General features: G+C 41.6%; 1 protein-coding gene across 3 annotated transcripts; it reads right to left on the bottom strand.

The window, feature by feature from the left end:
- Nucleotides 1-749: 749 nt before the first annotated feature.
- Nucleotides 750-27,451, bottom strand: LOC132392485 (dehydrogenase/reductase SDR family member 9-like). 3 transcript variants are annotated; one of them, XM_059966385.1, is made up of 6 exons: nucleotides 27,095-27,451; nucleotides 14,560-14,793; nucleotides 13,553-13,888; nucleotides 12,520-12,778; nucleotides 9,582-9,745; nucleotides 750-6,224 (listed from the first exon to the last, which is right to left on the bottom strand). In XM_059966385.1, the coding sequence occupies exons 3-6, from the start codon at nucleotides 13,863-13,865 to the stop codon at nucleotides 6,004-6,006; spliced, it is 957 nt and encodes a 318-aa protein (XP_059822368.1). In that variant the 5' UTR covers nucleotides 13,866-13,888; nucleotides 14,560-14,793; nucleotides 27,095-27,451; the 3' UTR covers nucleotides 750-6,003. The 3 variants fall into 3 exon arrangements, with proteins under 3 accessions (XP_059822368.1, XP_059822367.1, XP_059822366.1); XM_059966384.1 differs by lacking the exon at nucleotides 14,560-14,793 and adding an exon at nucleotides 21,662-21,775; XM_059966383.1 differs by lacking the exon at nucleotides 14,560-14,793 and having other exon boundaries at nucleotides 27,095-27,450.
- Nucleotides 27,452-27,966: the final 515 nt, after the last annotated feature.

A 27,966-nucleotide genomic window follows, 5' to 3' on the forward strand; every position in this document is an offset into this window, starting at 1 on the left:
ATTCGGAACAATATTTAAACCTGTTGACATCTCGCCTCTTGTATGTAAAATGGAATTTAAAATTAATATCGGAAATGTACCTTATAGAAGTCAAACTAAATAAAAATAAATAAAAGATTTTTTAAGGGTTCATGATATTTGACATTTTCAATGTTGGTTGGAAAACTTTCCACTCCCTTTGAACACAAGACCTAAATTAAATAAAACCCGAACCAGAAACCCAGTTGGACAGGATTCCATCCCTCATGCCACACCTACCCCCTTGCTTCTCCACAGACGACGAACCTGCATTCTCATGTTAGAATATGAAAGAGAAAAGGCATTGATCTGACTTTAAAAGGAAATTTAGAGATTCTTCACTGAAGTTGGTCCAGTGAATAGAGGAGTCACTCCATGCAGGAATGTATAAAATGAAGTAAGACCCCAAACTTCAAAATGCAGACAGAATCATCTCAATTGGATGTCAGTATGCCATTCAGTTTATATTCCTTTTTCAGGATATGGATGCTGGTGGCAAAAATATCCCCTAGATATCTTTTAAATGCTTAATTCCAGATATTAAATCACATTGTCCAACCTAGCATATTTATTGGTATTGAGTAAGTATTTGTTTTTGCCAGTAATGACTCAGTTTTTAGCTTCATGGCTTATCCAATGTAAATGCTGAATCACTCTATACAAAATAAAAATCCATGCAATTAACTGGAAAAAATAAAGAATACAAAATATCATTAAATAATCAAGAAATATTTTATTGGTAATTTCAATAGAGTAAAATTTCAAATTGCTGATAGTTACACTTGTTAAGCTACATCTATGTTAAAAAGAATCCAAAAAAGTTGCTATTTTCACTGTTTTCTTACAAGCACAATAATCGAGTTAGTCTAATCAGAATTGGAATCTAGACCACCATATATATGAGTAGAATGGTCCATTTTCTAATCATGTGCACATCATGAGCTATCTTAAGAAAAGCAGTGCATCTGACATATGTCACTTCAGTAACTATTTAACAAGGTAAGCTATAAAGTATGGGTGACAGGATGGAGATATGTCTCCACCAAAGGAGGTGTAAGTTGCTTCTTCCCTCTGCTAGCCTGCAGATCATAGATCACCCTTAGGCAAAGTTTAGCATCTGATTATAGACCCCTCACCTTCCCCACCATGATCAGGGTCATGTGAAGCCTTGGACAGGTGGTGGTCATTTGAGCAGCTAGCACATATCACAAGTCCTGGTTATGTGACCACTGATGCCAGGCAGACAATCTCTGAAGAGTATTGATATTGGCTGAGGTCTCCCATCTTGTCAAGGCACTGTCCAGAGGAATGCAACGGTGAACCACTTCTGTAGCAAAATTGTCAAGAACAATCATGGTCAAAGACCATCATTGCCACATCATATGACATTGCACATGATGATGATGATACCGTATAACAGGAAAAGAGAATTTATCAATGACAGAAATATGTCTACATAGAGTAACACACAGGGATGTATATTAAAGGTCAGGAGTATCGCTAAAGGTAGAAGTTGGATTCCTATTATGTTAAAATGGTCAGGGGGGATTTCAATTTGCAGGAAGATTTGGAGAATCAGGTTGGTGCTGGAACCCAGGAGAAGGCATTTAGAGAATGCCAATTGCAATGATATTGCTTTTTAGAGCAGCTTATGGTTGAGCCCACTCGGAAAAAAGGCAATTTAGGATTTGTGTAATTAACCAGATTTGATTAGGGAGTTTAAGGTAAAGGAACCCTTGGGAGGAAGTGACCATAATATGATAGTATTCATTTCACCCCGCAGTTTGAGGAGGAGAAACCAAAGGCAGTATGGCAGTGCAGTAAAGTCAAATATGGAGACATGACAGATGAGCTGACCGAAGTTGTTTGGAAGGGACACTAGCAGGATGACAGCAGAATGGCATGGATGATGTTGCTGGAGGCAATTTGGAGGTGCAGGATAGATACGTCTCAAATGTGGAAAAAGTCTGCTAAAGAGAGGGAAAGGCAACTGTGGCTGACAAGGGAAGTCAAAGATCACATTTGAGCATGTGAGATGGATAAAGTATGGCAAAAACTAATGAGAAGCTAGAGGATTGGGAAGATTTAAAAAAGCAACACACGGCAACTTTAAAAAGCAACGAGATGAATTATGAAGGCAAGCTAGAAAATACAGTTGGCCCTCCTTATCCATGGGGGATAGGTTCCGGGACCCCCCCCCCCCCACGGATACCAAAAAACATGGATCATCAAGTCCCTTATTTAACCTGTCTCAGTGCGGGTGGACTTTAGGACCCCAGGGAGTTTCGGACCCACTGTCCGCAGCTGCTACTGAATCTGCAGTGTTTCTGCTCCATTGATGGAAAATGATCACGATTGAAAATGAAATGAAAATAATAAAGCGATTAGAAAGAGGTGAAACGTTGTTGGTCACTGGAAAAGCGTTAGGCTACAGTCAGTCAACGATCGGAACAATTTTAAAGGAGAAAGTGAGAATAATGGAGCATGTGAAAGGCCCTGCCCCGATGAAAGCTACAATTATACTAAGCAACACAGTGGTTTAATTATTGAAATACATATGTTTCTTAATTGTCTTATATGCATAGAAAGGTAAAATATATACTATATACTAAGACAAACGTTTGACTAACTGACGCTAAATAATACCCAATGTACCTGTTCCAACTTACATACAAATCTGACTTAAAGACTGTCTGTACTTACTTATAGTACCTAATATAATGTAAATATTATTCTGTACTGTTTAGGGAATAATGACAAGAAAAAAAAGTCTGTACATGCTCAAACAACGTGCTGGGGAGAGGACTTCTGGGTTTTCTTGATCCGCGCATGCAGAACCCGTGGATAAGGAGGGCCGACTGAAATATTAAAGAGGATACAAAGAAGTTTTTCAGATATGCAAAGAGTAAAAGAGAGATGAGAGGAGATATCAGACCACTGGAATATGATGCTAGAGAGGGAGTAATAGGACACAAAGAATTGGCTGATTGACTCTTAAGTATTTTGCTTTAATCTTCACTGTGGAAAACAAGAGCAGTATGCCAGAAATTAACGGAAGTCACAGGGCAATTGTGAGTGTAGTTGCTATTACAAAGGAGAAGCTGCTTGGGAAGCTGAAAGACCTTAAGTTACATCCCAGGGTTCTGAAAGAAGTAGCAGAAGAGATTGCAGAGGATCTGGGGTACATGATAAAATAGGCTTAAGTCAGCAGGGCTTGCTTAAATTTATCTGACAGCTCTGTTTGAATCCTTTGAGGAAATAACATGCAGTGTTGACAAAGGAGTGTCAGTGGATGTTGTTTAATTGATTTTCAGAAGGCCTTTGACAGGATGTTCACATACAAGTCCATTAAGTAAAATAAGAATGCATGGTATTACAGGAAAGATACTAGCATGGATTGTAGATTGGCTGACTTACAGAAGGGAAAGAGTGGGAATATAAGGGGGCCTTTTCTGGTTAGTTGCCAGTGACTAGTGGTGTTCCACAGGGGTTGGTGTTGGGACTGCTTCTTTTCCTGTTATATGTGAATGATTTGGATGATGGAATTGATAAGATTTGTGGCCAGGTTTGCAGATGATATGAAGACTGGTGGAAGAGCAGATAGTGCTGAGGAAGCAGGGAGCCTGCAGAAGGACTTAGATAGATTAGCTGAATGGGCAAAGAAATGTCAGATGGAATATTGTGTCAGGAAGTATATGGCTTTGCACTTTGGAAGAAGGAATAAAAGCATAGTCTATTTTCTAAATGAGAAGAAAAATTGAAAATTAGAAAAGGAATTGGGAATGCTCTGCAGGATTCCCTGAAGGTTACTTTGCAGGTGAGTTGGTGGTATGGAAGTCAAATGCAATGTTAGCAATCATTTCAAGACTAAAATATTAAAGCAATACTGCAATGCTGAGGCTTTAGAAGTCATTATTCAGACTGCATTTGGGGCATTGAGAGTACTTTGGGCCGCTTATCAAAGAAATGATATGCTGTCTTTGGAGAGGATCGAGAAGAGGCTCATAGTAATGTGATCCCGGCAATGAACAGGTTAATGTACCAAGAGCATTTGATCGGTCTGGGCCTGCACTCACTGGAGTTTAGAGGAATGAGGAATATCCTAGTAATTATTGAGAGTGGACACAGAGAATACCTTTCCTATTGTAAGGTGGTGGGGGGGGGGGGCAGAGCCAGAGGGCACAGCCTCAGAATAGAAGCATGTCCATTTTGAACAGAGGTGAGGAGAAATTTCTTTAGCCAAGTGCAGTGGATCTGTGGAATTCGTTGCCACAGATGGCTGTGGAAGATAATCACTGGCTCTATTTAAAGCAGAGGTTGATAGGCTCTTGATTTATAAGGGCATCAGTCTTTATAGGGAGAAGGCAGGAGAATGGGGTTGAGAGGGATAATGAACAGCCATGATGGAATGCCAGAGCAAACTGAGTGGGATGAATGGCCTAATTTTGCTCCAGTGTCTTATGGTTGAATAAACAACATCAGTTCAAATGTTGACTTAGTTTTTGATGTAGACAATAATAAATCTTAACACCAAGGAAGTAGTAATTCAGGCTATTCTGTCTATTTCGCTTTAACTGCCTTTAGAAATTAGGAAATTTCTTTGTCCGATTGAAATTTTCTGCTGCATGCCTTTTTCAGCAATATCCACTTTAGATCTGTGGACCAGCTCTCTGAGTCTGATGTTTGTAGGTTCAAGTCCTACTCCAGCAGCTTGAGCATAAAAATGTACAGTAATATGCACCAAAGTACAGTCAGCCCTCCTTCTCCGCAGGAGGGGTTGGTTCCAGTACCCCCCACCATGGGTACCAAAAAACGCAGATGCTCAAGTTGGTGGAATTTAGGACCCGGCGGAGCTCCGGACCTTATTTAACCTGCCCCAGTGCCGTGGACTTTAGGACCCACCGCCTGCATTGTTTTTGTTCCGGAAAACGATCACGATTGAAAATAAAGTGGAAATAATAAAGTGATCGGAAAGAGGTAAAATGCCATCGGTCATTGGAAAAGTGTTAGGGTACATTCAGTCAACGATCGGAACAATTTTAAAGGATAAGGTGAGAATAATGGAGCATGTGAAGGCTCCCCCCCAAAGAAAGCTACAATTATTAGTAAGCAACGCAGTGGTTTAATAATTGAAATACATACGTTTCTTAAGTTTTTTTATATTCATAGAAAGGTAAAATATATACTATATACTAAGACAAACGCTTGACTAACTGACGCTAAATACCGGATGTACCAGTTCCGACTTAAAAGAACTTCCTTTTTCTCTTCGATTCCCGACCCGCAGTAACCTATGCACATCCTCCCATATACTTTAAATCATCTCTAGATTACTTATAATACCTAATACAATGTAAATGTGATGTAAATAGTTGTTATACTGTATTGTTTAGGGAATAATGACAAAAATAAAAGTCTGTCCATGCTCAAACAGCAAGTGCTGGAGAGAGAACTTCCGGGTTTTCCCGATCCGCGGTTGGTTGAATCCGCGCATGCGGAACCCGCGGATAAGGAGGGCCGACTGTACCATTAGCAGTGTTGTCTGTGGGGTGAAATAAAAAAATGCTAAATAAATGCAGATATTCCTTTCTTCATTAACTACCCAAATGTAAGCCACCCTGTACTAACGTATTGATTCAGCTCACATTTCTCAACAACACATGAACAAAACCTAACTATACAATATTGATGATATAAACACTTGCATTCCTGCAGCAGGAGAAATAAAAACATAGAAAACCTACAGCACAATACAGGCCCTTTGGCCGACAAAGCTGTGCTGAATGTGTCCTTACCTTAGAAATTACCTAGGGTTACCCATATCCCTCTATTTTTTCAAGCTCCATGTACAAATATGTGACAAATTGTCTACAATTTGGTCCAGAGCCTCCAAATGTCAATGTTTCTAATAAACAATGTTCAAAAGATAGAGTGTGATAGAGTGTGTTCTAATAAACAATGTTCAAAAGATAGAGTGTGAATCCTTTACGCAGAACTTGAGTTTATTATTGTATCCATAGTCAGCAGGTAATCTGCAATAAATGTTGGCAAGTATGATAGGGGGATCCATAGTAGTTTTGCATCAATGCCAGCACTGTACCGAGTCCTTGGGTACTTGGCTGTTACAGCATGTTCCATACACCACACCACCACGGAAAGATCTGTACTTGACAATAATTTCACTAGTTTCTCTCGTCTGACACCAGCTGTGAATATCCAAAGCAAAGTGTTAGTGGGGTAGACTTTAATGAATCACAAATAAACTAATTTGGATGGTATACGTTTAAAATCTCACACAATAATGCTAAGAGCTTTATAATATGCATGTCTATCATCCCTAATGAGAAAAGGATGGCTAGCATTGCTGTTACATCACAGCAGGATCGTTAATTTCCTGGCTCCATCCCTCCCCGCCATTGAGCATAGCTACATGGAGCACCATTGCAGGAAAGCGGTATCCATTGTGAGGGACCCCACCACCCAGCCTATGCTCTCTTCTCACTACTGCCACTAGGAATGTGGTGCAGGAGTCTCAGGACTCACACCACAAGGTTCAGGTTCTATTACCCCTCAACTAGTAGGCTCCTGAAACAAACTTCACTTGCCCTGTCATTGAAATGTTCCCACAGTCAATGTACTGACTTTTAAGGATTCTTGTTCTCATGTTCTCTATATTTATTGCTTATTTATATTTTATTATTATTTCTTCCTTTTTGTATTTGCACAACTTGTCTTCTGCCCTCTGGCTGAATACCCAAATTGGGTAGTCTTCCATTGATTCTGTTATGGTTGTTATTCTACAGATTTATTGAGTATGCTCATGGGGAAATAAGGGTTGTATATGGTGACATATGTTGTATATACTTTGATAATGATTTAAACTTTAATTAAATGGATTTCCTTACTGAAATTTCAGTCATAGTCATGGAGAGATACAACATGGAACCAAAGCCTTCCAGCCACTGTGTCGGCATTGACCAAACACCATCTATTTTCACTAAACCCTGAGGTGCTGCGGTGGAGATACATCTCTAACAAAGGAGGTGTAAGGCACTCCTTCCCTCTGCTAGCCTGCAGGACATCCTTCAGTAAGGTGTAGCACCTGCTTAGCCTCCCTGATCAGTGTTCAGGGAAGCCATGGGAGCAGGTGGTGGATGGTCGTACGAACAGCTGGTGCATATCACAAGTCCTAGTTATGCAACCACTGACAATAGGCAATCTCTGAAGAGTATTGATAATGGCTGCGGTTACCTGTCTTATAAAGACACTGCCCAGAAGAAGGCAATGGCAAACCACTTCCAAGAACAATCATAGTCTTGGAAAGACCATTATCGCCCACATCATATGACATGGCGTTTAACAAACAGTGGGTATATGGAATGAGTTCCCAGAGGAACCAATAGAGGGCAGATGCAATTACAATGTTCAAAACATCTGGATAAATACATGGATGTAGAAAGCCTTGAGAGACAAGGGCCAAATTAGGCAAGCAGTTAGAGATCATAGTAGACATGGATGATTGGGCCAAAGGACCTGCTTCCGTGTTGTATAACTCCGATTCTGTCGATGTTTCGATGTTCTGTAACTCTGACTCCATGAAGCTAAAACTGTTGTGAGAAAATACAGTTTGCCTCCAAAACTTTCTCAGCAGTGAGCTCCAGATTGCAACCACACTCTGATGAAAACTTCTTTTCTCAGATCACTTCCAATCTTCTTACTTTTCACATTAAAACTGTGCCTTCTAGCTTTAGATATCTTTCTTACAGGAAACTTTTCCTGCTGTCTACCCATATCTATGGCTAGGCCACCTAAGACTTTTGCACAATCCAGTAGTAGCTCTAAGTCTTGCACCATACTGCTGCTGCCACACAAGAAGATTCAAATTTCATGACACATATGTGAATGATGATAAACCTGATTCTGATATGGGTCTTTATTGCAGACTGAGACAGGGTAGAGGGGAATCATGGTTGGGAAAAGGAGAGGGGAGGGAGCAGGAAGCACCAGAGAGACATTTCGTAATGATCAATGAACCAATTGTTTGTAATCAAATTACCCTGCCTGCAGTCTCGGAGGTGGGGTGTCTGAACCTACGCCACCCTCCCACCCCTGGCACTCCTTCTGTTACCTGTCTTACACCCCTCCTGTGGCACTCTGCCCTCTCCATTCCCAAAAACCTTTGCTCCCACCAGATTTACAAACTTGCTCTCTACTCCATGTGGACAAAAATAGTACTATGCAAAAGCCTTGGGCACCTTAGCTATCTATTTCTGCCTAAGCCTTTGCCCAGTACTGTACCTCTCATTAGTCTCCTGTTAAGACTCCTCTGCTCCAAGGAAACCAAACCCGGGAAATCCAATTTCTCCTTCTAACTAAACTATTCCATTCAGACAACATACTGGTAAATCCTTTCTGCACAGTTTTCAGTCTAATCACGTCCTACCAATTTAGCATGCAACTAACTGCACGAGACAAGTGATCTAGTGACCCTCTGGAATACAGTCATCAATATCCCTGTTCAAAACTGCATACATGCAAACTTCAAAATTGTTATTAATTCCATGGAGGAATGAGGCTGAAAGCTAATGGTTTCATTATCGCTACACTTGCAAAAGCAAGTTCCAGAGTCCAAAGCGGATCTGCCTCATTTTGCACTTGCATTGGTCGAGTCTGTTTCAGATAGCAATTAATCATCAGAGGTGCTAAGGTACGCCTGATGAATTGCTACATGGTTTAATGAACTACAGTACTTAAACACGTGACCATTATGCAATATTGTACTCATACAGTTGCTCTTCAAAACTAGTCATCTAAGAAATGAAATGATTAAAACGGACTCAGAATCATAGTCATACAAAAGTACAGCACAGAATCAGGACCTTTAGCCCATCTAGTTCGTGCAAAACCATTTAAACCACCTACTCCCATTGACCTGCACCGGGACCATAGCCCTCCATACCCCTAATCCATGTACCTGTCCAAACTTCTCTTAAATGTTGTAATCGAGCTCACATCCAACTCTTGTGCTGGCAGCTCGTTCCACACTCTGATAACTCTCTGAGTGAACAAGTTTCCCTTCATGTTCTCCTTTCACCTTTAACACATGACCTCTTGTTGTAGTCCTACCTAACCTCAGTGGAAAATGACTGCTTGCATTTACCCTACCTATACCCCTCATAATTTTGTACACCTCTATCAAATCTCCCCTCAGTCTTTTACATTTTCTGCTCCCAAGTTTAAGATTAACTGAATCCTGAAAGATTAGGAGTCTGTGAAGATTTTCATTTTAAGCTTCAATTAATTCAAAATGTACTTCGTTAAAATATAACAGCAGGCCTTTCAGACAAAATAAGAATCAACTTTTTTTAAAATGAACTTCAGGCTTCTAAAATTACTCAACAAAATTATGGTGCACTTCTTATTCATAATTTTAAGTATTAATATTCAGTAATTATTTTAATGGCCTACCAACACAAAGTCAATAATAAAATACTTGTGCCTAATGTAATTCCCAGGGCTATGGATTCATTTTCTATTAAGCTGAGTAGGTGTATATATCTTACATTGTATTAAATAGTCTTCTCCATACTCTTTTTTCACATCAGGTGGGAGATCATCCCAGAGGCATTTCTTTTCATGACGATGTACTTCACAGTTGGTCATTCTGGTTTCAAAGGTCCCAGGTTCAATACAAGCAACTTTTATTCCAAATCTCTTCATATCACGCCTAAGCAAAAGCACATTTAGCATAGATGAGAAATGGTTTGGTTGTATAACTGTACTAAAGTGGAAAATATTATTCAATGCCATTAACAAAATTTGTTAAGGTACCCCTTCCTGTTTTTGAACTTTTGCAAAGGTGAGGCTGCAATGTGCCCGTACCAAATGCGCCCTTACTACTCTGTCGGGTGGCACGAAACAGAAAAACGGTGGCATCTAGAAACTGAATTTTACTGTTGATTATAAGGTAATGAGACGGCACCATAGTTTAGTGGTTAGCACAATGTTTTACAGTACAGCTGCCCCGGGTTCAATACCAACCATTGCCTGGGAGGAGTTTGTATGCTCTCCCCGTGACTGCATCGGTTTCCTCCGGGTGCTCCAGTTTCCTCCTACAGTCCAAAAATGTACCAGCTGGTAGGCTAACTGGTTATTGCAAATTGTCCCGTGATCAGGATTAAATTAGGAGATTGCTGAGGGGTACGAAGGGTCAGAAGAGCCTAATGAGGACACAATTTGGAGCAGATTATCTGCATAATAAAAAAATGGTTCCGCATGATTGTGTTACAATGCTGATGGAAATAAACCACAGTGGTCATTATTAAATTGAATTGACTTTATGACTTACATTCTTCACATACATGAGGAGTAAAAATCTTTGTTACTTCTCTGTCTAAATGCGCAATGTGTAATTTATAGTAAATAGTATGTACAGCAGGACAGTCAATATACATAGAAATACAGTTGTGTCAGCATGAGTTAATCAGTCTGATGGCCTGGTGGAAGAAGCTGTCCCGGAGCCTGTTGGTCCTGGCTTTTATCCTGTGGTACCATTTCCCAGATGGTAGCAGCTGTAATAGTTTGTGGTTGGGATGACTTGGGTCCCCAATGATCCTTCAGGCCCTATTTACCCACCTCTCTTTGTAAATGTCCTAAATAGTGGGAAGTTCACATCTACAGATGCACTGGGCTGTCCACACCACTCTCTGCAGAGTCCTGCATTTGGGGGAAATTACAGTTTGCATACCAGGCAGTGACGCAGCCAGTCAGGATGCTCTCAATTGTGCCCCTGTAGAAAGTTCTTAGGATTTGGGGGCCCATACCAAACTTCCTCAACTGTCTGAAGTGAACAAGGCGCTGTTGTGTCTTTTTCATCACACAGCCGGTGTGTACAGACCATGTGAGATCCTCAGTGATGTGCATGGTGATTAACTTAAAGCTGCTCACCCTCTCAACCCCAGATCCATTGATGTCAATAGGGGTTAGCCTGTCTCCATTCCTCCTGTAATCCACAATCAGCTCCTTTGTTTTGTGACACTGAGGGAGAGGTTGTTTTCTTGACACCACCGTGTCAGGGTGATGACTTCTTCTCTGTAGGCTGCCTCATTATTATTTGAGATTAGGCCAATTAGTGTAGTGTTGTTAGAGAGTTTAAAAGGAGAGTGGAATTGGCATTGATTGCATATATAAACCTCGTGATCTGAGACTCAAATTTAGAATATGAAGGTTAAAAATGGACAATCAAAACAATAAATGTGTTGTCAGGTATTTTTGTGTATCCACTCCAAAACATGAGATCTCCAACAGTCTGACATTCCCTCAGCGACCACAATGATAACTGAAATCACAGAGTCATGTCTTTGAAATTACTTAATGAAGATAGCAACACCGGTAACAAATGCACAAAATCAAACATGAAATAAAAACTGGTCTGTAATCAAACTGAAGTTAAACGCTGTGATACGATTCATTGAATTAAAAATGCTTAATGTTCAACTGAGTCAAAAGGTATTCTGCTTTGAAGATGCAGTATTCTGCAAAAGTCTTAGCCACATAATATATTGTAAGACTTTTGCAGAAGATATATATATATATATATATATATATATATATATATATATATATATATCGATACCTAGACTTTTGCACTGTACTGTATTTGTCAACATGGAGCAGAGAGCGGATTGGTAAATTTGGCGGGAGCGAGGAATGTTGGGAATGGTGTGGGTGGAGTACGGTGGGAGGGTGTGGGATAAGTGGCAGAGAAGGAGTGTCAGGAATGGGTGTGGCACGGGTGTAGGCACACCCAACCCTGAGACACCAGGCAAGCTAATTTGATTCCAAACAATTGGTTTACTGATCATTACAGAAAGTCTCTCTGGTGCTTCCTGCTCCCTCCCCTCTCCCTTCCCCTTTTCCCAACCATGATTCCCCTCTCTCTGCCCCTTCCCACTCAGGATTCTTAATTATATATACTGTGGCGTTCTAGGTGAGGGCACGGTCGACAGCCTGCCTGCCTGCATTTCTACTGACCAGTACTGTTTATTGTTCTTGTGTTAAAATGCTTTTATGGGATTATGGTGGGAAGTTTCAGTTCATTTATTGTTACATTTTAGCTTGAGTTGTACAGTTGTTTGCTTGTGTGTGATGGTCACCTCCCTCACTGGTGTGAGATTGGTTGGGTTCAGTCTCCGGGTCATGGTGCCCAGTCTGTTTTGTGTCTGTCACAATAGACCATTGTTGAGTGAAAGAGCTTCCTCATCTGTCATTATGAACCAAATGCTCGCCACAATATATACACTTAAGACTTTTGCACAGTACTGTAGAAGGTGTAAACAGAGTTAGAGATCCATTTTTGTTTACCAGGGCTGAAAAGTAACTATAGTTTGACCTACCTGCTGTGTTTTCTACCCAAACTCCAGAGAAAAATGGGAGGCTGATACTCTATCACCTTTTCATACAACCAGCCAGAGATAAATATCAATCTTTTCATGTCCTCACCTTAAGCTGTCATTGAAACCTTCTATGCCAAACTTTGACACATAGTATCCACCACCGCTCACAGCTAATCGGCCGAGAACACTGCTTATATTCACAATTCTTCCTCTGGCTTTTTTAATCAGTGGGAGCAATTTTAACGTCACTTCTATAGATCCCAGTAAGTTAACTTCAATAGGTCTTCGGAAGTGTTCAGTTCTTAACCAATCAGTGGGACAAAGTGTCCCAACTATCCCAGCGTTATTTACCAAGCCCCAAAGACCTGTAGAAACAAACAAGGGGAATTATACATTAAAAATATATACAGCATATAAAGACAAAAAAATTACTGCAATTATAGATAAAACATATACAGTACTGTAAAAAAGTATTGAGCACCCTAGCTATATACAGTATATGCACAGTACTGTTTATATGAAGATAACAAATGTCAACAATTATAAATAAACCATAGATATATATTAAGATAAAAAATACCAGTTGTAGATATTACTATTGGGACAATATATACCCTGCTCATCATTATTATTATTAGAGTATTTTTATGTATTTCTCAGCTCAAGCTGGTAAAACCGGAGACACTGGCATTATTATTATTTGCTATTGTTAACAAAAGTATTTTGATATTTTGTTATTTTATTATTATTATATGATTAAGCATAATAATGATCAGGTGGAAATGAGTCACTGTAAGTGTTGGAACCTGACAAATCTATGAACAACTAGCTGGAGGAACTGGAGGGAAGTGGAGAGTTGATATCCCAGGCTAAAATCCCTCGGGAAGTGGACAGAATTTTTTTTTAACTGGAAGGAGAAACTGATATTCATGCCATCAGGTTGGCAGCTGCCCAGACAGAGTATAAGGTCCTGATGAGGGTTTGGGCCCAAAACGTCGGCTCTGTACTCTTTTTCAAGATGCTGCCTGGCCTGCTGAGTTCCTCCAGTATCTTGTGAATGTTGCTTGGATTTCCAGCACCTGCAGATTTTTTCATGCTTCTGAAATGTATTAGTAATTAACTTTCTAAATTTGACTTACCTCTGTGTCCCACCTCTTGCTTGATTTGATTCACTGCATTTTCAATGCTCTCTGACTTTGTAATATCCAGCACGATTGTCTTCAATCTACTTGAGGTTTCTTTGCTTAAGCTTTGTGCCCCTTCCTCTGTTAGACACCCAGCAAGTACCCAGAATCCAATTTTATCAAAGGACTTGGCGGCCAGATTTCCAAAACCAGTATCACACCCGGTGATGAACACATACTTGTCTGAGAGATTCTCAAGTTTGCATCTGTCTCGTATCCACCAGCACAGAAACCATATTAGTAATGAGGCCAGAATGTAGGCAAACATGTCCCCGTGGATTTGATGAGAAACTGAAAATATACAATTGTCTCAAAAAATTAGCTTTATAACCGAGGAGAAAAAAAAAATTCTGTGAATAATAATATTCTGTAAGATATTGAAGTCATTGGCTAATTGGGTTTTCATTTTTATGATGTTTTTACAGTATGTTACTCCAAGTGAGGCCTCACCAGTGCCTTATAAACGCTCAACATTACATTCTTGCTTTTATATACCAGACCTCTCAAAATAACATCACAAACACGAGGAAATCTGCAGATGCTGGAAATTCAAACACCACACACAAAATGCTGGTGGAACACAGCAGGCCAGGCAGCATCTATAGGGAGAAGCGCTGTCGACGTTTCGGGCCGAGACCCTTCGTCAGGACTAACTGAAAGGAAAGATACTAAGAGATTTGAAAGTAGGAGGGGGAGGGGGAAATGCGAAATGATAGGAGAAGACCGGAGGGGGTGGGATGAAGCTAAAAGCTACAAAAGTGATACAGAGCTGGAGAAGGGAAAAGATCATGGGACAGGAGGTCTAGTGAGAAAGAAAGGGGGAGGGGAGCACCAGAGGGAGAAGGAGAGCAGGCAGAGTGATGGGCAGAGAGAGAGAAAAAAACAAACAACTAAATATGTCAGGGATGGGTTGAGAAGGGGAGGAGGGGCATCACGTTTAACATCACATTTGCCTTCCTCACCATTGACTCAACCTTTAGGAAATCCTGCACGAGGGCACCGAAGTCACTTTGTGCCACAGATTTGTGAAATTCTCTCCATTAAAAAAAACTTCTCTTTTATTTCTTCTATCAAAGTGCATGACCATATATTTCTTGTCACTGTATTCCATCTGCCACTTCTTTGTCCAATCTTCTAAGCCATTCTGCTTCCTCAGTGCTACCTTCTCCTCCACCTTTCTTCGTATCATCTGCAAACTTAGCCACAAAGCCATCAATTCCATTATCAAAATCATTGAAATATAATGTAAAAAGCTGTCCCAAAACAGACCTTGTGGAACACCACTAGTCACTGGCAGCAAACCGGAAAAGGCTCTCTTTATTCCCACTTGTTACCTCCTGCTTATCGGCCCTTGCTTTATCCATGCTAGTACTTTTACTGTAATACCATGGGTTAAGCAGCCTCAAGTGTGGCACCTTGTCAAAGGCCTTCTGAAAATCCAAATGAACAACATCCACCAACCCTTTGTCTATCCTGCTTGTTATTTCTTCAAAAATTCCAACAGATTTGAAACCATGCTGAATATAAACTGTTTTATCATGTGCTTCCAAGTACCCCAATACCACACACTTAACAATCAACTTCCACATCTTCCCAACCACTGAGGCCTATCATTTCCTTTCTTCTGCCTCTCTCCTTTCTTGAAGAGTGGGGTGACATCTGCAAATTTCCAATCCTCCAGAACCATGCCTTAATCAACTAATTCTTGACAGATCATTACTAATACCTCCAGAATCCCTTCAGCCACCTCTTTCAGAACTCTGGTGTGTATACCATTTTGTCCAGCTGACTTCTCTACCTTCAGACCTTTTGGTTTCCCAAGCACCTGCTTCTAGTAACAGCAACTACACTTCTGCCCTCTGACACTCTCGGTGTACCAGCATAGTGCTAGTGTCTTCCACAGTGAAGATTGATGCAAGATACTGATTCACTTTGTCCCCCATTACAACCTCTGCAGCATCATTTTACAATAGTCTGATATCTGCTCTCGTCTCTCTTTTACACTTGATATATTTGAAGAAAAGTTTGGTATCTCTTTAATATTATCAGCTAGCTTACCATCTTTAGTTTCATTATGACTTTTTAGTTGCTTTCTGTTGGTTTTTAAAAGTTTCCCAATTCTCTAACTTCCCACTAATTTCTGTTCTGTTACATGCCCTCTCTTTGGTTTTTCTGTTGGGTTTGACTACTCGTCAGCCATGGTTGCGTCATCCTGCCATTAGAATACTTCTTCTTTGGGATGTACAGTGCCTATAAAAAGTATTCATTGCCCTTGTAAGTTTTCATGCTTTATTGTTTTACAACAGTGATTCACAGTGGATTTAATTTGTCATTTTTTTCATGATCAACAGAAAAAAAACTCTTTCACGTCTAAATGAAAACAGATCTCTACAAAGTGATTTAAATTAATTACAAACATAAAACACAAAATAATTGATTGCATAAGTATTCACCCCCTTCAAGTCAGTATTTAGTAGATGTACCTTTGGCAGTAATTACAGCCTTCAGTCAGTGTGGATAGGTCTCTATCAGCTTTGCACATCTGGACACTACAATGTTCCCCATTCATTTTTACAAAACTGCTCAAGCTCTGTCAGATTGCATGGGGATCATGAGTGAACAGCCCCAGCCACAAATTCTCAATTGGACTGAGGTCTGGACTCTGACTTGGCCATTCCAGGATATTAACTTTATTACTTGTAAGCCATTCCTATCTAGCTTTGGCTCTATGCTTGGGGTCATTGTCTCACTGGAAAACTAATCTTCCCCCAAATTGCATACTTCTTGCAGACTACCTCAAGTTTTCCTTCAGGATTCCCCTGTATTTTGCTGCATTTACTTTACCCCCTACCTTCACTAGTTTTCCAGATCTTACTGCAGTGAAACATCCCCACAGCATGTTTCATAATAGGGATGGTGTGTTTTTTCATGCTGTGCGGTGTTTGGCTTACACCAAACATCGCGTTTAGTCTGATGGCCAAAAAGCTCAACTTCGGTTTCATCGAATAATAGATGAGGTGGGAGCATCGGACAGCAGCCAATTCACAGGTGAAGTGCTGCCTCACCTGGAAGATTGTTTGGGGCCCTGTTGGAGGTGAGGGAGAAGGTGAATGCAGTATTTTAACCACTTGCAGGGATAAATACTTTGCAAGGCAAAAGAAACTTGTGAAGAAAATTGTTATGAGCTGGGATATATTGTTTGCTAGATTTGTGACAATTGTTGGCGTGATAAGAAAGTTTGCAGATGACACTAGAACTGATGTTATGGTGAAGGAGGTTATTTAAGATGACAGCAAAACCTACAACAACTAAGAAAGCCAGCTAAGAAATCCAGATGGAATTTAACTCAGACGTGTGAAGGGTTGTACTGTGTTAAATTAAACCAGGGCAGGATCGTAGATCTGGTCCTGTGCAATGAGACAAGTAAAATTAGTGATCTTGTAGTCAGAGATCCTCTTGAAAAGAGTGACCACAGTATGACCGAATTTCTCATACAAATGGAGGGTGTAATAGTTCAATCTAAAACCTACTGTATTATGCCTAAACAATATAGACTAAATGGGATGAGGGCAGATTTGATTAATGTAGACTGGGAACACGGGCTATACGGTGGGACAGTTGAGGAACAGTGGAAGACTTTCAAAGAGATTTTTCACGGTGCTCAACAGAAGTATATTCCAGTTAAAAGCAAGGACAGTAAGGGTGGGGAGAGGCAGCCTTAGATAACTAAGGAAATAAAAAAAGGCATCAAACTAAAAGCTCATGCATACAAAGTCAGCAAGAGTAGAGTTAAACTGGAAGATTTGGAAAATTTTAAAAAGCAACAAAGTACCACTAAGCGAGCAATAAAGAAAGGGAAGATGGATTATGAAAATAAACTAGCACAAAATATAGAAACAGATAGTAAGAGTTTTTATAAGTATATAAAGTGGAAAAGGGAGGCTAAAGTGAATGTAGGTCCTTTGGAAGACAAGGGGGGGAATTGATACTGGGTACTGAGGAAATGGCCAAAGCTTTGAATGACTATTTTGTGTCAGTCTTCATGGTGGAGGACACATCCAACTTGCCTAAAAGAGATGTTATGGATGTGATGGGAGGTGAGGACCTCAAAACAACAGCTATCACTGAAGGGGTAGTGCTGAGCAAACTTGTGGGCCTGAAGATAGACAAGTCTCCTGGTCCTGATGGAATGCATCCCAGGGTACTAAAAAAAAGGCAGAAGTTATAGTAAAGACTTTGGTGATGATTTACAAAAAATCTTTGGACTCTGGGCAGGTCCCAGTGGATTAGAAGACAGAGAATGTCTTGCTACTGTTCAAAAAAGAATGTAGGCAAAAGACAGGTAAGTAAAGGCTAGTTAGTTTAACATCTGTAGTTAGGAAAATACTTGAAGCTATCCTTAAAGAAGAAATAGTGAGGCATCTGGAAAGAAATGGATCCATCAGGCAGACTCAGCATGGATTCAGCAAAGGCAGGTCCTGTTTGACAAACTTACTGGAGTTCTTTAAGGATATCAGCAACATATACTGGACTGAGAGTGTTGCATTTGAATTCACGCAGCACAAGGAATACAATGGATGATCTTGAAATTCAGCTACAGATTGGCAAATATGACTTTGTGGCCATCTCTGAAACTTGGCTAAAGGATGGCTGCCACTTGGAGCTGAACGTCCAAGGATATACGATGTATCGAAAAGATAGGTTAGTAGGCAGAGGGGGTGGTGTGGCTCTGTGTACAAGAAATACTACTAAATCACTGGAAAGGGATGACATAGGATTGGAAGGTGTAGAGACTCTATGGGTTGAGTTACGAAATGGTATGTGTAAAAGGACCCTAATGCCAGTTGTATACAGGCCTCCAAACAGCAGCCAGGATGTGGATTACAAATTACAGCAGGAGACAAACAGGCGTGTCAGAAAGGCAACGTCATGATAATCATTGGGGATTTTAACATGCAAGTGGATTGGGAAAACCAGGTCAGTTCTGGACCTCAAGAGAGAGAATTTGTAGAATGTCTAAAGGATGGGTTTTTACAACAGCTTGTTGTCGAGCCCACTAGGGGATCGGTTGTGCTGGATTGTGTATTGTGCAATGATCCGGAGGTGATAAGAGAGCTTAATGTTAAGGAACCCTTAGGAAACAGTGAACACAATATGATCAAGTTCACACTGAAATTTGAGAGGGAAAAAATAAAATCCAATGTGTCGGTATTTCAGTGGAATAAAGGAAATTACAATGGCATGAGAGGGGAACTGGCCGAAGTTGACTGGAAAGGGACATCTGCAGGAAGGACAGCAGAGCAGCAATGGCTGGAGTTCCTGCAAAAAATAAGGAAAGGGCAAAACAGATATATTCCAAATAAGAAATTTTCAAAGGGAAGAAGGACACTACCGTGGATGACAAGTGAAGTCAAAGCCAAATTAAAAGCAAAAGAGAGGGCATACAAGGAAACCAGAGCTAGTGGGAAGATGGAGGATCGGGGAGTTTTTAAAAACTTGCAGAAGGAACTAAGAAGGAAATTCGGAAGGAAAAGATGAATTATGAGAGGAAGCTGACGACTAATATTAAAGAAGGTACTAAAAGCTTTTTTAAGAATATAAAGGGTAAAAGAGAGTTGAGGGTAGATATAGGACCAATACAAAATGATGCTGGAGATATTGTAATGAGAGATGCAGAGATGGCAGAGGAACTGAATGCGTGTCTTGCATCGGTCTTCACATTGGAAGACATCTGCAGTATACCGGACATTCAAGAGTGTCAGGGAAGTGAAGTTTGTGCAGTGGAAAATACGAATGCAAAGGTGCTCAGGAAGCTTAATGGTCTGAGGGTGGATAAACCTCCTGGACCTGACAGAATGCACCCTTGGGTTCTGAAGGAAGTAGTTGGAGAGATTGTGGAGGCATTAATGATGATCTTTCAAGAATTGTTAGATTCTGGCATTGTACCAGATGACTGGAAAATTGCAAATGTTACTCTGCTATTTAAGAAGGGTGGGAGGCAGCAGAAAGGAAACTATAGACCTGTTAGCCTGACATCAGGGGTTGGGAAGTTGTTGGAATCGATTGTTAGGGATGAGATTACGGAGTACCGTATCCCAAGACAGGCCAAAGTAAGCATGGTTTCCTGAAAGGAAAATCCTGCCTGACAAACCTACTGCAACTCTTTGAGGGAATTACAAGCAGATAAAGGAGATGCAGTAGATGTGGTGTACTTGGATTTTCAGAAGGTTTTTGACAAGGTGCTGCACATGAGGCTGCTTAGCAAAATAAGAGCCCATGGAGTTACAGGGAAGTTACTAGCATGGATGGAGCATTGGCTGGTTGGCAGAAAACAGAGAGTGGGAATAAAGGGATCCTATTCTTGCTGGCTACTGGTGACCAGTGGAGTCCCACAGGGATTGGTGTTGGAACAACTGTATTAATGGATTTATGGCTAAATTTGCTGCTGATACAAAGACAGGTAGAGGAGTGGGTAGTGTTGAGGAAACAGAGCCAGCTAAGAGACTTCGATAGTTTAGGAGAATGGGCACAAAAGTGGCAAATAAAATACAATGTTGGAAACTGTATGGCCATGCACTTTGGTGGAAGAAATAAAGGGGCAGACTATTATTTAGATGGGGAGAAAATTCAAAATATAGAGATGCAAAGAGACTTGGGAGTCCTTGTGCAAAATACCCTAAAGGTTAACCTCCCGGTTGAGTTAGTTGTGAAGGAAGTGAATGCAATGTTGGCATTCATTTCTAGATGTATAGAATATAAGAGCAGTGATGTGATCTTGAGGCTCTATAAGGCACTTGTGAGACCACACTTGGAGTATTGTCTGCAGTTTTGGACTCCTTATTTTAGAAAGGCTATACTGACATTGGAGAGGGTTCAGAGAAGATTTGCGAGAATGATTCCAGGAATGAAAGGTTTACCGTATGAGGAACATCTGGCAGCTCTTGGGCTGTATTCCCTGGAGTTTGAGAGAATGAGGGGGGATCTCATAGAAACATTCTGAATGTTAAAAGGCCTGAACAGATTACGTATGGCAAAGTTATTTCCCATGGTAGGGGATTCTAGGACAAGCGGGCACGACTTCAGGATAGAAGGACGTCCATTTAGAACTGAGATGCGGAGAAATTACTTTAGTCAGAGGGTGGTGAATCTGTGGAATTTGTTGCCATGAGTGGCTGTGGAGGCCAAGTCATTGGGTGTATTTAAGGCAGAGATAGATAGGTTCTTGATCAGCCAGGGCATTAAGGGGTATGAGGTGAAAGCAGGGGAGTGGGGAGGACTGGAAGAATTGGATCAGCCCATGATTGAGTAGCAGAGCTGACTCGATGAGCCTAATGGCCTCTTTCTGCTCCTATATCTTATGGTCTTATGATATAATGAGCGCAGTGGATGGAGGGGAACAGATGTATGTTATTACCTGGATTTCCAGAAACCATTCGATAAGGTACCACATAAGAGACCTAGCCGTAAGATAAGGATGCATAGAGTTGAGGGTGATGTATTAGATTGGTTAACTAGTAGAAAGTAGAGAGTTGGGATTCATGGGTGTTTCTCTGGTTGGCAGTCTGTGGTGTGCGGTGTGCTGCAGGAGTCGGTGCTGGGCCCGCAACTGTTCACGATATACATTAACGATCTGGATGAGGGGACCGAGTGTAGTGTATCTAAGTTTGTTGGTGATACTAAATTGAGAGTTAAAGCAAATTATGCAGAAGATGCAGAGTGCCTGCAGAGAGATATAGATAGGTTAGTGAGTGGGCAAGGGTCTGGCAGATGGAGAACAATGTTGGTAAATGCGAGGTCACCCACTTTGGAAAGAAAAGTCAAAGAGCAGATTATTATTTAAATGGTAAAAAATTGCAGCATGCTGCTGTGCAGAGGGACTTGGGAGTGCGTGTGCATGAATCACAAAAGGTTGGTTTGCGGGCAGCAGGCTATCAAGAAGGCAAATGGAATGTTGGTCTTCATTGCTAGAGGGATTGGATTTAAGATCAGGGAGGTTATGCTGCAACTGTACAGGTACTGGTGAGGCCACACCTGGAGTACTGCATACAGTTCTGGTCTCCTTACCTGAAGTAGGATATACTGGCTTTGGAGGCGTTGCAGAGAAGGTTTGCCGGGTTGATTCCAGAGATGAGGAGGTTAAACTATGAGGAGAGATTGAGTCACCTGGGACTGTACTCTCTGGAATAAGAAGAATTTGAGGACATCTTATGGAAACATAAAATTACATAAGGGATAGATAAGATAGAGGCAGGAAAGTTGTTTCTACTAGTAGGTGAGACTAGAACTAGGGTGAATAGCCTGAAGATTCAGGGAAGTAGATTTAGGATGGAATTGAGGAGTAACTGCTTTTCCAGAGGGTGGTGAATCTGTGGAATTCTCTGCCCAATGAAGCAGTGGAGGCTACCTCAGTAAAGTATACTTTGTATTTAAGACAAGGTTGGATAGATTTTTGCATAGCAGGGGAATTAAGGGTTATGGGGAAAAGGAGGGTATGGTGGAGATGAGTCCATGGCCCTATCAGCCATGATCTTATTGAATGCCAGAGCAGTCTTGACGGGCCAGATGGCCTACTCTTGCTCCTATTTCTTATGTTCTTATGTAATGTCTGGGCTCTGGAGAGTGTGGTAGAACACAGCAAGCTAGGTGTATAAGCTTATGAAAGTGGAACACAGGTGAAGAAGGTATCTGACATGCTCACTTTTGTTGGTCAGGGCACTGGCTACAAGAGTCCGGACACCATATTTTACAGTCATAACATTATGAGATTATATTTGGAGTTTTGTGTGAAATTTTGGTCACTAACTTCAGTGAGGATGTCACTCAACTGGAAAGGGTTCAATTGAAGGGAATTAAAAGCTAGGGTTTTTTTCTCTGCAGCATAGAGGGCAAGAGTGATGTTATAATCTTCAGTTGAATACCCAGTCTTTTTCCCAGGGTAGGGAGGCTGAAAACTATAGAACATTTACTTAAGGTAAGAAGGAAAAAATGTAAAAGAGGACAGGAGGGGCAGGTTTTCACACACAAGGTGGTGGTAGGCATGTGGAACAAATTGCCAGTGGACACAGTTGAAGTTGGAACAAATTAAAGTTTAAAAGAAAATGAGAGAAGTTCAAGGATAGGAAAGATTTAGAGAGGACCCACATCACCCAGAAAATGCCCTCTTCTCCTTGCAACCATCAGGAAGGAGGTACAGAAGTCTGAAGACACACACTCAACAATTCAGGAACAGCTTCTTCCCCACTGCCATTTGATTTCCGGATTGACATTTAATATATGTGTGTGTGTATGTTTGTGTACACACACACACACACACACACAAAATTCTGATCCTAGTAAGGGACTAGCTCTGGTAAATTGGTTTATTATTGTCACACATACAGTGAAAAGACTTGTCTTGCTCACTCTCCACAGAGATTACAACAACACATTGAGTCAGAACAGTGTAAAAATACCAAAAGGATGCAGAATGAAATTTACAGATACAAGGCAAATGCAGTTCAGGTAGACAATGAGGCGTAAAGCCATAACAAGTTGGATTTTGAGGTTAAAAATCAATCTTGTCATGGTAGTGGGCTATTTAATCACCTGATAAGTGCCACTGTTGATCAGAGGTAGTGTCACGGCCGTAGAAAAGGAGGAAGACATGGATGGACTGTCTACAGAGTCTCTGTGGGTGGAAGTTAGGAACAGGAATGGGTCAATAACTCTACTGGGTGTTTTTTTATGGACCATCCAATAGTAACAGGGACATTGAGGAGCATATAGGGAGACAGATTGAGGAAAGGTGTAATAATAACAGGGTTGTCGTGGTGGGACATTTTAATTTCCCAAATATTAATGGGCATGTCCCTAGAGCAAGGGGTTTAGATGGTGTGGAGTTTGTTAGGTGTGTTCAAGAAGGTTTCCTGACACAAAATGTAGATAAGCCTACAAGAAGAGAGGCTGTACTTGATCTGGCATTGGGAAATGAACCTGGTCAGGTGTCAGATCTCTCAGTGGGACAGCACTTTGGAGATAGTGATCACAACTCTATCTCCTTTGTCATAGAATTGGAGAGGGATAGGAACAGACAAGTTGGGAAAGCATTTAATTGGAGTAAGGGGAAATATAAGGCTTTCAGGCATGAACTTGGAAGCATAAATTGGAAACAGATGTTCTCAGGAAAATGTATGGAAGAATTGTGGCAAATGTTCAGGGGATATTTGCGTGGAGTTCTGCATAGGTATGTTCCAGTGAGACAGGGAAAGAATGGGAGGGTATAGGAACCAAGGTGTACAAAAGTTGTTGTAAATCTAGTCAAGAAGAAGAGCTTCTGAAAGGTTCAAAAAGCTAGGTAATGATAGAGAGCTAGAAGATTATAAGGCTAGCAGGAAGGAGCTCAAGGAAGAAATTAGGAGAGCCAGAAGGGGCCATGAGAAGGCCTTGGCGGACAGGATTAAGGAAAACCCCAAGGCATTCTACAAGTATGTGAAGAACAAGAGAATAAGATGTAAGAGAATAGGACCAATCAAGTGTGACAGTGGAAAAGTGTGTATGGAACTGGAGGAGATCACAGAGGTACTTAATGAGTACTTCAGTATTCACTACGGAAAAGGAACTTGGTGATTGTAGGGATGACTTACAGTGGACTGAAAAGCTTGAGCATGTAGATACTAAGAAAGAGGATGTGCAGAAGCTTTTGGAAAGCATCAAGTTGGATAAGTCACCGGGACCAGACAAGATGTACCCAGGCTCCTGTGGGAGGCGAGGGAAGAGATTGCTGAGCCTCTGGCGATGATCTTTGCATCATCAATGGGGATGGAAGAGGTTCCGGAGGAATGGAGTGCTGCGGATGTTGTTCCATTATTCAAGAAAGGGAGTAGAGATAGCTCAGGAAATTATAGACCAGTGAGTCTTACTTCAGTGGTTGGTAAGTTTTTGGAGAACATCCTGAGAGGCAGGATTTATGAACATTTGGAAAGTTATAATATGATTAGGAATAGTCAGCAAGGCTTTGTGAAAGGCAGGTCATGCCTTATGAACCTGATTGAATCTTTTGAGGATACGAGTAAACACATTGATGATGGTAGAGTAGAGGTAATGTATATGGATTTCAGCAAGGCATTTGATAAGATACCCCATGCAAGGCTTATTGAGAAAGTAAGGAGCATGGGATCCAAGGGGACATTGCTTTGTGGATCCAGAACTGAAGTGTCCACAGAAGGCAAAGAGTGGTTGTAGACGGGTCATATTCTGCATGGAGTTCGGTGACCAGTGGTGTGCCTCAAGGATCTGTTCTGGTTTCCCTACTCTTTGTGATTTTTATAAATGACCTGGATGAAGAAGCAGAGGAATGGAGTAGTAAATTTGTTGACACAAAGGTTGGAGGTGTTGTGGATAGTGTGGAAGGCTGTCAGAGATTACAGCAAGACATTGATAGGATGCAAAACAGAGAAGTGGCAAATGAAGTTCAAACCAAATAAGTGTGAGGTGGTTCGTTTTCATAGGTGAAATATGATGGCAGAATATAGTACTAATGGTAAGACCCTTGGCAGTCTGGAGGACCAGAGGGATGTTGGGGCCCGAGTCCATAGGACACTCAAAACTGCTGTGCAGGCTGACTCTGTGGTTAAGAAAGCATACAGTGCATTGGCCTTCATCAATTGTGGGACTGAGTTTTGGAGCCAAGAGGTAACGTAGCAGCTATATGAGACCCTGGTCAGACCCCACTTGGAGTACTACACTACAGGAAGGATGTGGAAACCATAGAAAGGGTGCAGAGGAGATTTACAAGGATGTTGCCTGGATTGGGGAGCATTCCTTATGAGAATAGGTTGAGTGAACACAGCCCTTTTTCCTTGGAGCCACATAGGATGAGAGGTGACCTGATAGAGGCGTCTAAGATGATGAGAGGCATTGATCGTGTGGGTTAGTCAGAGGCTTTTTTCCAGGGCTGAAATAGCTAGCACGACAGGGCACAGTTTTAAGGTGCTTGTAAGTAGGTACAGAGGAGATGTCAGGGCTAACTACCTTATGCAGAGACTGGTGAGTGCATGGAATGGGCTGCCAGCGACGGTGGTGGAGGCGGATAAAATAGGGTCTTTTAAAAGACTCCTGGACAGGTACATGGAGCTCAAAAAAATTGAGGGCTATGGGTAACCCTAGGTAATTTCTAAGGTAAGGACATGTTCGGCACAACTTTGTGGGCTGAAGGGCCGGTATTGTGTTGTAGGTTTTCTATGTTTCTATACCATCTATGCCCAAAGAAAGGGGAGTGATGGGCTGCACAGCAGCATAGTGGTTAGTGCAACACTTTATGGTACCAGTGATCCGGGTTCAATTCCTGCCACTGCCCTGTAAGGAGTTTGTACATTCTGCCCGTGAACGTGCAAGTTTCCTCCCACAGTCCAAACATGCAAATGTTGGTAGTTTAACTGGCCATTGTAAATTGTCCCGTGATTAGGCAGGGATTAAATTGGTGGATTGCTGGCCACTGCCTGGAGGGATGAGTGGTTTCCATGATGTACTGAACTGTATCTGTAACTCTCTGTAGTTTCTTGTAGTCACAGGCAAGGTGACATAAAAAACTGTAAAGCAAGCTCATTATGCTTCTGATAGTGTTTAAATAATCATCGGTATTTTCAACTGTTCCATCTCTGTGTGTCTGTAAATAAGAGATTCTGTAGATGCTGGAAATCCACAACAACACACACACAAAATGCTGGAGGAACCCAGCAGGACAGGCAGCATCTCTGGAAAAGAGTAAAGACCGAGATCAGGTCCACCTGTTTTGGGTCGACGGTTTATTCGTTTGCATAGATGCTGCTTAAATTGCTGAGCTCCTCCAGCATTTTAGACAATAGACAATAAGTGCAGAAGTAGACCATTCGGCCCTTCAAGCCTGCACCGCCATTCTGAGATCATGGCTGATCATCTACTATCAATACCCGGTTCCTGCCTTGTCCCCATATCCCTTGATTCCCCCATCCATAAGATACCTATCTAGCTCCTTCTTGAAAGCATCCAGAGAATTGGCCTCCATTGCCTTCTGAGGCAGTGCATTCCAGACCCCCACAACTCTCTGGGAGAAGAAGTTTTTCCTTAACTCTGTCCTAAATGACCTACCCCTTATTCTCAAACCATGCCCTCTGGTACTGGACTCTCCCAGCATCTGGAACATATTTCCTGCCTCTATTTTGTGTGTATGTGTGTGTTGCTCGGTATGTCTATACAGGTTAAGTTCTTAAAACCAGTGATACAGGAGCACAAACAAATAGGCTCTTTGGCCTATTCAGAAACACGAGAAAGACGAGGGGTCAGAAGGTTGGAATGGACGTGACGGGTCGAACGGCCCGTTTCTGTGCTGTACTACTTCGTGTCTACAATATTAAAATGACAAATGAAGAAAGCATAAATCAAATATAACTCAAATCCGCATCCGCACGGCGAAAGGGTAATGACTATTTCAGAGTCTGCAATCGGGAAGAGTGATGAAAGCAGAGGAGAGCCGCTTCTTACCTGGAGAACGTGCCCAATTCTCGGACTTGTTCCGGACAGTTTCGCGTTTGAGCGCCCGGAAATGCAGATCGCAGAAGGTAAGCTCTATCTGATGTTTAGTATCTATATATCAATCACAAAAAAACACGGACCCTCCCGCCAGTAACTTTATGGGTGGGGAGATACGTGGGCGTGCCGGCGTTTGCTTCGTAAAAAATGTGTATGATTGCACAAACCACCGCATGCTGGGAAGAAAAGTATTTGGATATATTGCCCTGTTTGTGTACGAACTCGTTACTGACGATGATGAGCTGGAAAAGTCATCGTTTGTTCCAAGCAGCAGTTGTGACATACGCCTCTTTTACTGTAAATGACTCTACAATAACGGGAGGGAGGAGGAGAGAGGGAGGGAGGGGAGGGGAGGGTGGGGGAGAGCGGGAGGGAGGGGAGGGTGGGGGAGAGCAAGAGGGAGAGAGGGAGGAAGGGGGGAGAGAGGGAGGAAGGGGGGAGAGAGGGAGGAAGGGGAGGGGGGAGAGAGAGAAAGAAGAGATATACTGCTGAAGGCAGGTGGAGTCACTCCAATGTTTGCACAACTAATGATGGCATTTCAAACTCTGAAATGCCTGAGAACTTTTTTCTTCATCTACATTTAATTATTAAAGCTAACGTTTATTTGTAGCAAAATAAAAGGTGTTCAGTGGGCAGAATTAGTGGTTAGCACAACACTTTGTGGTGCTAACAACCCAGAATCAATTCCTGCCACTGCCTCTAAGTTCTGTGCACGTTCTCCCCGTGACAGTCTGGGTTTCCTCTGGGTGCTCTGGTTTCCTCCCACGGGTAGGTTACTTAAGTTACTGTAAGTTGTCCTGTGATTAGGCTAGGGTTAATTTGGG

Source organism: Hypanus sabinus, chromosome 4 (assembly GCF_030144855.1).
Source record: "Hypanus sabinus isolate sHypSab1 chromosome 4, sHypSab1.hap1, whole genome shotgun sequence".
NCBI classification, from domain to species: Eukaryota; Metazoa; Chordata; class Chondrichthyes; order Myliobatiformes; family Dasyatidae; genus Hypanus; species Hypanus sabinus.

Bases quoted from the DNA above. Each gene is read 5' to 3' on its own strand.
- LOC132392485 (XM_059966385.1), bottom strand. From the start codon at position 13,865: ATGTTTGCCTACATTCTGGCCTCATTACTAATATGGTTTCTGTGCTGG. The intron at 12,779-13,552 runs GTAAGTCAAATT...TTGTTTCTACAG, and splicing joins GCAAGAGGTGGGACACAGAG to GTCTTTGGGGCTTGGTAAAT. The intron at 9,746-12,519 runs GTGAGGACATGA...GCTTTTGCTTAG, and splicing joins GGTTTCAATGACAGCTTAAG to GCGTGATATGAAGAGATTTG.